A 12,928-nucleotide genomic window follows, 5' to 3' on the forward strand; every position below is an offset into this window, starting at 1 on the left:
CAGGAGTTTTATTTCGTGATCCGATTGAATTGTACCATGACAAAAAAAAATATGACCTCAACCTGTTTAAAATACTGTGTTTCATGCCAAGAAATCAGCAGTTTGTTGTAAAACTATTGTAAAATAAAATTCAGGTGAATCCGTAACCAGAAAGACTACAGTACAAGTCGCATAGGTGACGTCACACACCAAATGGCGCCCTTTCCCGTGTCAGTTGGTGACGTATCCTTTGTGGGACACCAGATCTGTAGTCCGTAGAGCGTCGTCACACAAAATACATTCTTCTGTTGCCGTTTTACGACACACTGCTGATTTCTCGGCATGAAACGTGATGTTTTAAACAGGTAGAAGTCATATTTTTTCTCATGGCACACTTCAATCAGATCACAAAATAAAATTTTGACTCCTGTTCACTTACATGGAGATTTTTTCAAAATTGAGGTCCGATGGCGACGCTACTTCCTGCTTCCGCTTAGGCTGTCTATATCACGGCGGCTACAGCCACGTCGTCTTGCTCTCTCTTTTCAATCCTCTTATCAGCTCCGAACTCACTGGTCTACACCTCGATGACGGACCACAGTGTGGTTTTCTATGTATGTCGCCATATTGTTGCCTTTTGCGATATTAATTTCTTGCATGTTCATATCTAGATATAGATACAATAGTTACATATCGTTCAGCCCTAAACTCAATCTCTAAAATGTATTTCACTTTCAAGTCGAATTTATAATGTAGTGGACATGCAGGTTTACTAAAGGCATGGGTTGGATCTATGACGACCCTCACTGACAGACACACTCACATTATACACATCTGATTAGACTGTATTCCTCAGGCCCCTAATGGGGGATTCATGGTCCTGTTCATTTACTGATGGAGCTCTGAGCTGTTTACACACATCAGGGAGAACAGGTGGGAGGAGCCAGCACATACAAACCACATGTATCAGCTATCAGTGCAGATAAGATGCTACAGAACACTAGACCACCACATTATCCTTTCACAGTATTTTCCACGAAGAAACTTGTAAATACCATGTTTTAAATTAAGTGTCAGAGTGAGGGCCTGGTACTGATTATAAATGCCATAATAAATTAAAACGTTATTTGATTTGGCCGTTTTGCAGCAGTGACTTCTTTTCCAGCTTACAGTTGTGTTTTATTGTTTATGTCAGAAATGATCGATGAGACATTGGAAAGGAAATGTGGATGGATCGTATGTTTTATCTGCTGTGGGAACGTGTGGCTCACCAGCTATCAGCCTGTTAACCAAGTGAAACCTAAATGTGAAGTTTAACAAATACTGTAATTGTCTGTTTGTTCATTTTTCCTCATATACACTATTCCTCTACTCTGTTCCCACGTTTCCTATCTCTTCTCACTGTCCTATCAGTAAAATGCTGTAACCGCTGACACAGACTGGGGTAGAAAAAGTCGAATAATGACATTTTATACACATTTAAAGGGATTGTTCAACATTTTGGCAAATTGGCCCATTGCCATATACCTATACTGTAGTTTTAGGAGTAGATTTGTTACCTTTAATCGTTGGGGCAAGCTATTTTTAGAGCGGCGGAGCAGAGTCGCAAGCTGCTCAGAGCTACGCTACGGAGGCTCATGGGATTTCTTGGTGTCCCTCATCAAACTCATCAAATACACAATCCAACAACTCCAAAATGCTCTGGTGGACAAGTTGTGACCTGCACATTCACCACGCTATGAGATAATAACAGAACGTTACCAGACAGAGTTGCTTTAGAGGTAAATGCAGAGACTGCTTGCCGAAAAACTGCCCCCAACGGGAACACGCATCAGTGGTTCTGCATGAATTTACCTCGAAAACAACTCTGTCTGGTAACGTTCCATTATTATCTCATAGCGTGGTGAATGTGCAGGTCACAATGTGTGCAATGTGCAGGATTGTGTAAGTTTGATGAGGGAAACCAAGAAATTCCATTAGCCTCCGTAGTGTAGCTCTGAGCAGCTCACAGTTCTGCTCCGCCGTTCTAAAAATAGCTTGCACCGACAATTAAAGGTAACAAACCTACTCCTAAAACTATAGGGATTATGGCAATGGGCCAATTTGCCAAAATGTTGAACTATCCCTTTCAGCCTGTGCTGTGATCTCCTCTTTTTAGTAACAGATCAATACCTGACCATCTGTTATCAATAGGTCAAACTGAAATTAGATTGTGTCTTATTGTGCTCCTTTGAATAATCCAGAACATCCTTTTCAAACCAATAATGTAAACATCTACAATGACAGCTTTACATTTTTCCATTCATGGTAAGCACTGCAGAACTGTCCAAATGATTAAAATCAGAAAACAAAAGTGCAGTTAGACGAGGACCTAATTAATTAGGGTGAGTTCAAATTCAGGTTCTTATTGATAACTGATCATTGCTTCAATACCATCAATCAAACTGCATCAATCAGCAGTGAATGCCAATGATCACATACCTGGTTTCTCTAGAGAACACCAGCTACATATTAGCTGGATTAGTATATTAGCAGAGACAAAGCACAGACACACACTCACCCATTCCTTTGGTGTGGTTGAAGTCTCCCCTCACTATCTTACAGGAGCGCCCGTCTCCGTTACAAACACCACAGCGGTCCTCTTTAGCTGAAGAGCCAATGATGCCGTCGCAGCCAATTTTCTGAGAGCAACAACAAAACAGTGTTAGTTAGTCATAGGAATATATGACACAACAACTCCCTGTAAAATTCAGCTTTTATTCATCTGACAGATCTATGATCATCACACAGAGTATACCTTTATAAAAGTGACTAAAATACTCCTGGGTTGTAAATTTTATTCAACATTTATTTAAAACAAAGGGAGGCCTATTGGATTTACACCCTCCAAACACTGGCACCAAAGGGACTCAATGATGAATTATCTCTTTGTGCTTTTCTTTGAAGTTGTTTCATGTGTCTATTTCTTTCTTTTTTTAAAAAAAAAAAAGTATATTTTTGGGGGCTTTTTTGCCTTTAAAGGGGACATATTATGCAAAACTCACTTTTTCATTGCTTTAGTATGTGTATTTGCGTATCCAGAGTGCCTCCACACTCCTTAAATATAAGTTTTGAAAACTACATCAACATTTTGTAAACTGCCATAGTCAGAAAATGTGTCTCTTTCTGCATGTCATTCCCCCTCGCTGCCTCCCCCTTTCCTGTCTATCTCTACTATGCTATCAAATAAAAGGCGAAAAAGCCAAAAAATATACTTAAGAAAAAGAAAATATGTCTCTTAACAAGCCGGGTGATGTGAATATTCAAGCCCTCGCTCCCATGGTTACCTCAGCTACCAGATTGAAGGTTCTAAACCGACCATTTAGAGCAGGGCTGTGAAACTGGTGTATAGAGAACCCAGCTGTGCTCAATCTTTTGGTTTTTCTGACCAAAGCATGTTACTAACATTACTTTTAGACATCAAGGTACCATGTCAAGAAGCAGAAATGAGCATAATATGCCCCCTTTAATGGACAGGAGAGTTGAGAGAGAGACAGGAAATGGGAGGCAGAGGGGGGGGGGTGACACAAAGGACAGGGCCGTTCGACAGAGATAGAGATGTTTTTTCTATACGTGTTTATTGTACAGTGTTACCCAAAGTAAACATACTTAGTATGAGAGTTTGTAAAAGATCTCTTTAGATAATTCATTTATCTGTTAGATTGTCTTTTGGTTGATCTCATGATTGAAACTCTGACAATGGGCTACTTGTGTGAAACAATTTCCTTATTTTGGATGTGATGTCATTGTTAACAAACTGTGTGCCTGATAAAGGTCTAGTGCGGAAATGCACTCAATAAATGTTCCTTTTGCAAGTGAGGACAGTGTGCTGGAGTTTTGAAGAAAAGGTCAACATTTACCAACATGTAGACTGGAACGAAAGTTGGAACAATCCTGAGCACCTGTGTCCCACATGCTAATGTGGTTTGTTAAGGTTAAATGTTAAATGTTAACTCTGACATCCACTATTTCTTCAATTTTACAAGGAACTTTTAAAATATTATATGATCAAAACCTCCTTCAATACTGAATCTGACCCCAGAACTTTGATCTGCTTCAACCGAATGATGAAAATCCTCATAACGCTCCATACACAGGGTTCCCCCTCTTTGCTTGAAATCACTTTCCAGGACATTTTCAGCTGCTACAGTCTGACCGACATGTTATTACACTATACGCTAATACATCCCCGACCCACTGATGCTTTGGAGAAGTCTTTTTGACAATTGTACTGTTTTTTGTACATGATTGTTTCTATGTTTATTCCGCTCTTGTCCTCAAAAGTCTTATTTAAAGATGTCAAGTCCATGGTTCTGACTTATCTATGAAATAATCTCTTACAGGTTTTAAATTATGACAAATTTATCATAGGACAACATGTTGTTTTTGTTTTTAAACCACATCCACAACAGCTCTCTGCTGCTCCCCTATCTGTCACTCAGCAGAGGAGACAACAGGTCCAACACTGGAAACACTCATTGACTCAAAGTGTCCAGTTTTCTCATAGGCACTTCTTTGGAAAAGAAATCCTTGGTGGGGTCTGAAAAACTCAGACAGAGCTCTGGAAGCTGATGTCACCATGTGATGAATAATATTCCAGGACAACTCAAGCTTTTCCAGGACATTTGACTTTTTTTCTTATTTTCCATGGTTTTCCAGGTTTTCCAGAACAGTTTGCTGCACCATGCATCAAGGGCCATGAGGTGATCTCCTCCTCCAGTCAGACACAGTATATTTTCACAGCTCCACTGAATATATTCCTCTCCCCCTTTCCTCTCTGCTTCCTCTCTCTCTCCTTCTGAGTGTTTTCATAGTTGGCCGACTTTCACATGCTAGCCTTAAAAAAACCACATCCATGCCACCTCCACCCTCCACCCTCTGTAACCTCAGTACATGCCCCCCCCCCCCCCCCCCCCCATTGTCTGGAGACCACATTCTCCATTCCCCAACAGCCCCACCGCCCCCCTCCTCAGGTGAAAGACATGGCCAGTCGGCAGGTTGAGCGCTTTAGCAGAGTTGGACAGATACATGACGAGGATGTTTGAAGCTGACAAGGCGGGAGGGGGGCAGCAGACTGAACCCTGAAGTCCTTTCAGGCCGGTTGGTTCTGCTGCCGGGATTTGCAGGTGCACGGCAAGAAAAATGTCTCTTAAATGTTTTCTAACATTTCTCACCTCTGCATACAGACAAATAAGTTGTTGCTACATGGGATGTAGAAGCATTTCACACACTGACTAGAGGTCTGTGTGATTTGTAGTAGAATCAATGTATCCAAAAAAATGAATGAAGGTATCCAGACTGTGCCAGCTGTGCACAATGTGCTATTATGGTTTGGGGAGAGGTGTGTGTGTGTGTGTGAGAGAGTGTGTGTTTGTCATCAAGTGGGCTTGAGTTGGGAGGAAACACAAATCAAACTGTACTGAATCAGAGCTTCTGCTTGTGCAATCTGCATGTATAACTGTAGGTAAATTAAATACATGCACACACACACATGCATTGTGTGCTTCGGCTGCACTCATTCTAAGTGATCCTGCAGTTAAGGATACATGAGTCATTACTGAAATGTGAGAAGTAAGTATTTTGTGAGCACATGTGCGTCATGATAATTGCATCCATATTTGACTTTCTGGACCAGCCTCTCTCTCTCTGTGCCTTGGCCAGGAGGAGGGGGAATTCCTCCTAAATGTACCAGCATTCAATATTTGCTAATAAACACAAAAGACTGACTGTCGAGACACCAGATCCAAATAAACCCCCCAACCCTGCCCTGGGGAGCCGGCTGTGGATTCACCCCACCACTGCAGACTGCTAATGAATGAGCTGCTCTGCTGATCCATGTGTGGACCTCCATCACAGCTCTGCACTCACACATGTGTTTATTTGTCTATTTATTTCATGACTGCTTGATTTTGTTTCAGTGATGACTATAAAACTAAAATCTGGAGTTTTTATTTATGAACTAGTCTCAGCTCATTCTATAGCTGCATCCCTGGAAACTTCTTATATTTATGATATTATCATATTACTTGTTATCATTGTCCCATTTCAATATTAAATGTAACCTAAAAGCTTCTTGAGCTCTGATGCAAGAGTTAAGACTTATGATACCACTTTGTTTACTCCCACAATCCTCTTCTGCTATAAGGAGGAACTAAGCAGGATTTTCTCGTGGCTATGCTACATTTTTACCTTCATTAAAAAGCTCCAGAGTAATTGTGATTAGGTATTAGCTATAGCTATTTTTAGAACGGCAGAGCAGAGCCGAGAGCTGCTCAGAGCTACGCTATGGAGGCTAATGGAATTTCTTGGTTTCCCTCATCAAACTCATCAAATACACAAACCAACAACTCCAAACTTCACCACGCTTTGAGATAATAATGGAACGTTACGAGACAGTTTTCGAGGTGAATTCATGCAAAACCACTGATGCGCGTTCCCGTCGGGAGCAGTTTTTCGGCAAGCAGTCTCTGTATTTGCCTCAAAAACAACTCTGTCTCGTAACGTTCCGTTATTATCTCATAGTGTGGTGAATGTGCAGGTCACAACTTGTCCACCAGAGCGTTTTGGAGTTGTTGGATTGTGTATTTGATGAGTTTGATGAGGGAAACCAAGAAATCCCATTAGCCTCCATAGCGTAGCTCTGAGCAGCCAACAATTAAAGTTAACGAACCTACTGCTATGATGGATTATGGCAATGGGCCAATTTGCCAAAATGTTGAACTATCCCTGTAACTATGACTTGACTTGTGACTTAGGGTTAGGGTTAGGGTTAGGGGTTACGAGTGAGAATGGAGGCTCTCTGCCTTCACCTGGCGTCTCATGGCTGAAAACCAACCTTGCAACATCAGTGTAGCACCTGGCCGCCGCCCCGCTGTCCCAGCTCTGGTCTCTGCACACCGCGACACAAAAGTGCTCCGTAACGCGCAATCTTATGTTTACGACAGTCAACAGACTACACATATATACGTATACGTTGTAACATTATGTTATATAACGTTATCCACCGCTCCATGGATTAATTTCTCGGCGGCTACGTTAAAAACAAATGCACATGGCCAGGTGGAGGGTTAGCAAAACAGCGGAAAAGCGACCAGACTTGCGTAGTTCCTCTTTAAGAAGAAACATAAAGGATGCCGATCACAACACAAAAAGTCATGCTTGCTGAATTTCTACAATGTTTTGATCTGTGATATCATGTCTCTTCATATGGTTTGCTTGTGTTTGGTTATGGTATAACTGGGTCATAGTGAAATGAATACCAGCATCCTCAATATGTGTTTTTGGCACAGTTTTTGCCGAGTCACAATTGACTCGGCTTCTTGAGGTTCTAACAGTGATTTTGTTGCACATTGCAGGAGACCTTGGGAGAGAGCAGCTCAGAGACACCTCCTGTCCTGCTGCTGCTGAAGAGGCAGGTCAGAGTGTGTCTGAAACTCAGGGATCACTCATGATATCACATGACATATTAACTGTACAGTGGTGTGAACTGCCTGTTGCCTTCTGTACCTGTCTTTGTTTAGTGACCAAGCGCAACGTCGCTGGATGTGCACAGAACTGACACGGTTTTTCATTTCAAGTGTGGCTGAATCAGTAATAAGATGGGTTGAGCTTTTCTGAGCTGGAGCACAAGGTAGATCCTCTGCTGGCTCTCTGTGAGTCAATGCTGGGTACTCAGGCCAAATCCTGGAGGATTTTGTTGGTGGTGGTATGTGATGGGGGTCAGGAACAGTTTCTCCTAACACACCAGGAACACAGACTTCAGGGCAGCAGACCTGTAGTCACCGCATCCTGTGATAATGTTCCTTGAAGTGCAGGACGGTCGTGGAGAGTTTGATACAAAAGCTCCAGAGATCTGTTGCAGATCTGGACAGCTGGTCAGTGAGAGCTGTGGACATTGGTTTATCAAACCTGCATTAAAGGGGACATATTATGGAAATATCATGAAGGCTCTTTAACATTAAGTGTTTGTCTTGCCTTCTGGCCTCCAAAATGTGAGAACTGAAAACAAAATCAGTAATTTTCAGGCTCCCTAGGTTGAAATCCATGTGGTTTTACGAGCTGTTCTCAGATGTCTTCCAGTGATGTAACTAGCTTTTGAATTTGCATAATCCCACCCCTACCTGGTACCAGTAGAAGGGGCGGGGTGGGGCAAGCAGTGGTTCATTTGCATTTAAAGGGACAGACACTGAAACCAGCCGTTCTGAACAGGGCTGTTTTGAGAGGATGAAAAGAGCTGTGATGTTTGATCCTTGGAAGTATTTTAATTTGTGGAAAGGATGCCCCCTTTCCACAAATTAAAATACTGTATACTGTATGTCTCCTTTAAAACATGATGGTTGTCCTTGCTGGGGTGTGCCTCCTGTCACCTGTGATGTTCTGCAGGCCTCTCCATACTGACACAAGGATGTTAGCAGCTGCAGCTTCTTTTTTACCACTCTGATCTCCTCAGCCAGTGTTTCTGGCCTGGTTCTACTGGATCCTGTCCATGCTGTGATATCTGTACACCTCCCCTAGTTCTCCCCGATCGCTCCGATGCACGGTTGGCTCAGTGGGGATGAAACCCATGCAGCTGTAATGAGTTGTCAGAGATGGACTCGCTGAGCTAACAGCAGAGCACAGGGCAGCCCAGTGGGGGAAGGTTTGTTAGGAGTTTGTTCTGTGCAAATGAGCAACAGTTTGTGCATTCTGGAAGTGAGACTGTGATGAAAATCTGCACTTTGACCACACCCTCCACAAAACACCCTGTGTGTCAAGTGGGCTGATGTTCAGAAGTTCTCTCATAAGCGTTGGAGTTGCAAGAGGTTAGTGAAACCACTCAAAGCATGGACAGAAGATCAGGTGTGTGTGTGTGTGTGTGTGTGTGTGTGTACCTGACACCTCCCGTTAACACACAGGTCAGCCTCGTACGGTCCACAGGGCGTCCCGTCCATCACCCTGTCGGCCATCAGCGCTGGGACATCCCGACCCACCGGGGTGCAGAACAGCACACACGGCTTCTCTGCTCTCACACACAAACACACACACACACAAACTTGTGATGAGTTGAAGTGATGAAGTTGGATGAAGGTTCACTCGGGTGCAGAGGGGACACAGGACACCACAGTTTACCTCAACAGGGTCATAGTCCTTAAAACCACATGCACTCTTTTATTTCATTCATTATGATTTGTAGTTTGCTTTTTTAACACCAGACTATGTAAAAAAGTTGAATGATGATGATGACGTCTACAGACTGTATCAGGAGCCATATTTCCCCTAAAAAAATGCATCACCTATAACAATGGCGCTGCTAAAAAAAACAATAAACAAACTGCACTTGGTATGAAAAGATCTGAGGCCGATCAGCTGATCCAGAGCTCAGTGGATGTGGCTGCTCAGCTGGAGCAGCTTGTGTGTTTTATAACACCAATAAAAATAAAATAGCGATGGTCCTCTCTCCTCGATAGGGTGTCAGGTTGTTGATGGGCACAAGCTTAGTCACAGACATCCAATAGAGTATTTTAATCTTATCGGTTAATGGTTATTAATCGGTTAACAAGTGTCGGTTATCTTAGCTCGCTGCAACACTGTGTACAGAAGCCTGGGAAGGCGTGCAGAGAGACAGAGGAAACATTAATAAAAAAATTGATATTTGAAGTTTATGAATCGATTCAGAATCGTAAAGGATAAGAATCACAATTCTTACATGAATCGATTTTTCCCCCCAACCCTACTACTATCTGCCAAACTGAGCCATCAGCGCAAAGGGCGGTGGGAAGAGGAAGTCAACCAGGAGCCTGATGGTGACTGAGCTCCACAGATCCAGGATGGAGATGGGAGAAACTTCCATCAGTGCAGCTCTGCACTGATCTGAGCTTCTTAATCACTCCCCTGGACAAATGAGGATGAAGGCAGAACATTCATCTACTTCAACAGAAACACATTCACATCCTCTTATAGTAAAAGTAAACAAGTGGAATGACGTTACCAGCAGTTCTTAAATATCAGAACACTGGCAGCAGTGGCTCTGGGAGAATATCAGAGTGGGTGTTTGGATACATATCAATCCACTCTGTGAAGACATTAGAAGTCAAAGTGAGATAAAGATCACAGGGATTGCATGAGATTCTGACTTCAGTATTTTGGCCAATGATATGACACCTGTGGTGAATTATAGTCTCCAGCCCTCGATGTATTATTTATCCAAATTCCATAGCTGCAGCATCCCACCTCACAGTCTGGGCCAACAAAAAGTTTGTGTGCAGCAAGCCGCCCAGCAACAAGCAGCTAAAAGTGATAGTGTTAATATGGTTTTGATAATGAATGCTGAGTGTATCCATAACTTACATTCCACCTGTAACACCCTGTGGTCAGAACCTGCAGCCAGTCCTGGTGCCATGTCTGGCTTTCATGGACTCTGGGAGCATACTGGTCCAGACTTTTGTAAATCTTTAACAACACAACACCAAGCTGTCACCTGCCACCAATATGGTGGAAACTCTGCACAATCGTTGGACGGTCATGCAACTCTTTTTAAAAAAGGCTGTCATCACTTGAGCTCCAGGAGATGGTATATTTGTTGTTCTTCATACAACTTATTCAAACTTCAAACAAACTACAAGAGCAGTAAAACATGGGGCCAGTGGTGCAAATATCCCAATCCTGAAAGTAATGAAAATTTTAAGTTGCTCTGTCTGAGATATCCATAATAAGTGTCCATAATAATGGACCAGATGTGCATATGGATGGTTGGACAACCCCAAAACAACGGGTCCCCCACTCTGGTTGGTGCTGAAGTGGCGGGACACTGTAAACCAGTGGTTCTCTTTCTGTCATACCCATCTTTGGACAAGGCCCATCTTCTTTTTTTTTGGTGTTGGTGGTGGTTTATGTTTTGGAGATGTGCTATATAAATGAAGTGGACTGGATTAGATTGAATTCAATAACATTATAAATGAGGGTGAGTACAGTATATGCTCACTTACGTACTTGGTGTTTATTTCCAACATGTCACTGTTTACAAAATCAAGATCTTGTTTGTTCTGACAAAATAAAGTTTGTAAAGTTCCTACATGGAGCGGACCTGCTAACAGATGTGCAACTGACAGTGACAGTTTCCTCAATAAACCTGAGCCACCAGACGATCCTCCCTCACTCATGTCCTGAGGACAGGACAAAGTCTCCTGGACATACTGTATACATGTCTATTCTTTGTGTTTTTGCTCCCTTCATTTCGAATAAGTCTCTCTCTCTCTCTCTCTCTCTCTCTCTCTCTCTCTCTCTCTCTCTCTCTCTCTCTCTCTCTCTCTCTCTCTCTCTCATTCCATATAAAAATGAATGTTATATGAAAACAATAGTGAGAAAAAAACTGATGGGAAACAACCACAAAATGGAAACATAGTAATAATTCCTGTGACCTGTAGCCACAGCGGGGCACAGTGGTCTATACCAGCTGTCTATATGACCGCTACGGTGGTCAGAGGAATACATGCTCAGAAATCAAGTGTTTCATTTTAATAAGTTGTAGGCCCCACATATCATGTCTCTATTCCCAACACTTTGAGAATCACTGCTGTAAATGATTATACTTCTCTGACTGTTCCCTCTAAGATTTAGGACGGACTCATTGTCTACCACTACTGTCTCACCCCATGTTGCCGATGACGAGGAGTGACCTGATGGCTGAGGGGGTCTACCTGTACAGCAGGAGAGCTGTGTGTGTGTGTGTGTGTGTGTGTGTGTCTCACCATCATTGATAATAGCAGTCAGCATGCTGCCCTTCTTCTTGCTGCCGTGTCGGTCGTAGGACAGACACTGCAGGTCTCTGAAGCTGGGGGCTCCTTTGGGACAGGGGGCTCCTTCACAGGCTTTGTGCTCCACGCTGGTCTTCTGACAGTTCCGCCCGCCAGGACCAGGTCTGCACACACACATACACACACACACACACATTACATACAGTGTGAACAGTCACAGTGCAGGAGGTACAGTAAACCATCTACCAAGACAGACTTGAAGACATTTTAGTGGTGGTGTGATGCAGAACAGGTCAGTGTCACTTAAAAATGAAGCATGAATGAAGATAATTTTCATGCATGCTTGTTGAAGCTGACCTGGGTGTCAATTAGAATCAGTTTAGTTGGTGTGCTTTTCAGCGAGGTGCCTCTCGGCAGTGTAGCAGTCAGTCTGGTTCTGTAAGACGGAGGAGACCCGTGCTGTGGTGACAGTATCACATGATAGCACCTCACAGACTCACAGAGATCCAACCATTCACTCTGAATGCACACAGCTGAGTTTAAACACAATTACTCATGATTAAAAATATGAAATATGTGTGTGTAAGACATACTATTAAAAGCAGAGTTTTCTGTGTCGACTGATATAAACTGAGCTGGATGCAGAGCTCCATGGAGATCTGCATCCAGCATCAGTTTCACAAAGTCGCATCCATTACACACCAACAGCAGACAGAATTATTTTTACTACTACTGACTCACTACTTCTTTCTCCTACCTGGGATTCATCACAGGTAGCATCTTCACAAAATTCAGTTTGAATCAAAATATAGCACATACATTTCAACTTGGTTCTCCTGTGTTGGACATCACAAAGTCTCTACTGGGCCCTCACTTAGCAGAACATGACCTTTACATTTTGTATTACATATTATGGATATATTCTTAATATTTTATGTATATTTATCTTTATCCACTTGATATTCTCTATTCTTCACCATGGGAGCAACTAAAACTCAAACTAATTTGCCCCAATCAATACATTATCTGACTGTGATTATAAATGTGACTGACTTTCTTAAGTTAGTTCAACATTTTGGCAAATTGGCCCATTGCCATAATCCCTATAGTCAGAAAACCTTTACTCAAACATGCACCGAGAAGTTTATTTACTTCAAGCAAGCCAACATGTTTGTAAA

At 42.5% G+C, this 12,928-nt stretch overlaps 1 protein-coding gene across 3 annotated transcripts in view; it reads right to left on the reverse strand.

The window, feature by feature from the left end:
- Positions 1–12,928, reverse strand: part of adamts17 (ADAM metallopeptidase with thrombospondin type 1 motif, 17) — a 135,789-nt gene that overhangs the window by 23,408 nt on the left and 99,453 nt on the right. For all 3 annotated transcript variants that reach the window (XM_085772580.1, XM_085772572.1, XM_085772586.1), the window contains exons 13-15: positions 11,745–11,914; positions 8,889–9,016; positions 2,540–2,660 (exon numbers count right to left, since the gene is read on the reverse strand). In XM_085772580.1, coding sequence (XP_085628706.1) covers positions 2,540–2,660; positions 8,889–9,016; positions 11,745–11,914 — 419 coding nt within the window. The remainder of the gene's footprint in view (positions 1–2,539; positions 2,661–8,888; positions 9,017–11,744; positions 11,915–12,928) is intronic.

Source organism: Trachurus japonicus, chromosome 3 (assembly GCF_045865225.1).
Source record: "Trachurus japonicus isolate A0001 chromosome 3, Traja_1.0".
Taxonomy (NCBI): domain Eukaryota; kingdom Metazoa; phylum Chordata; class Actinopteri; order Carangiformes; family Carangidae; genus Trachurus; species Trachurus japonicus.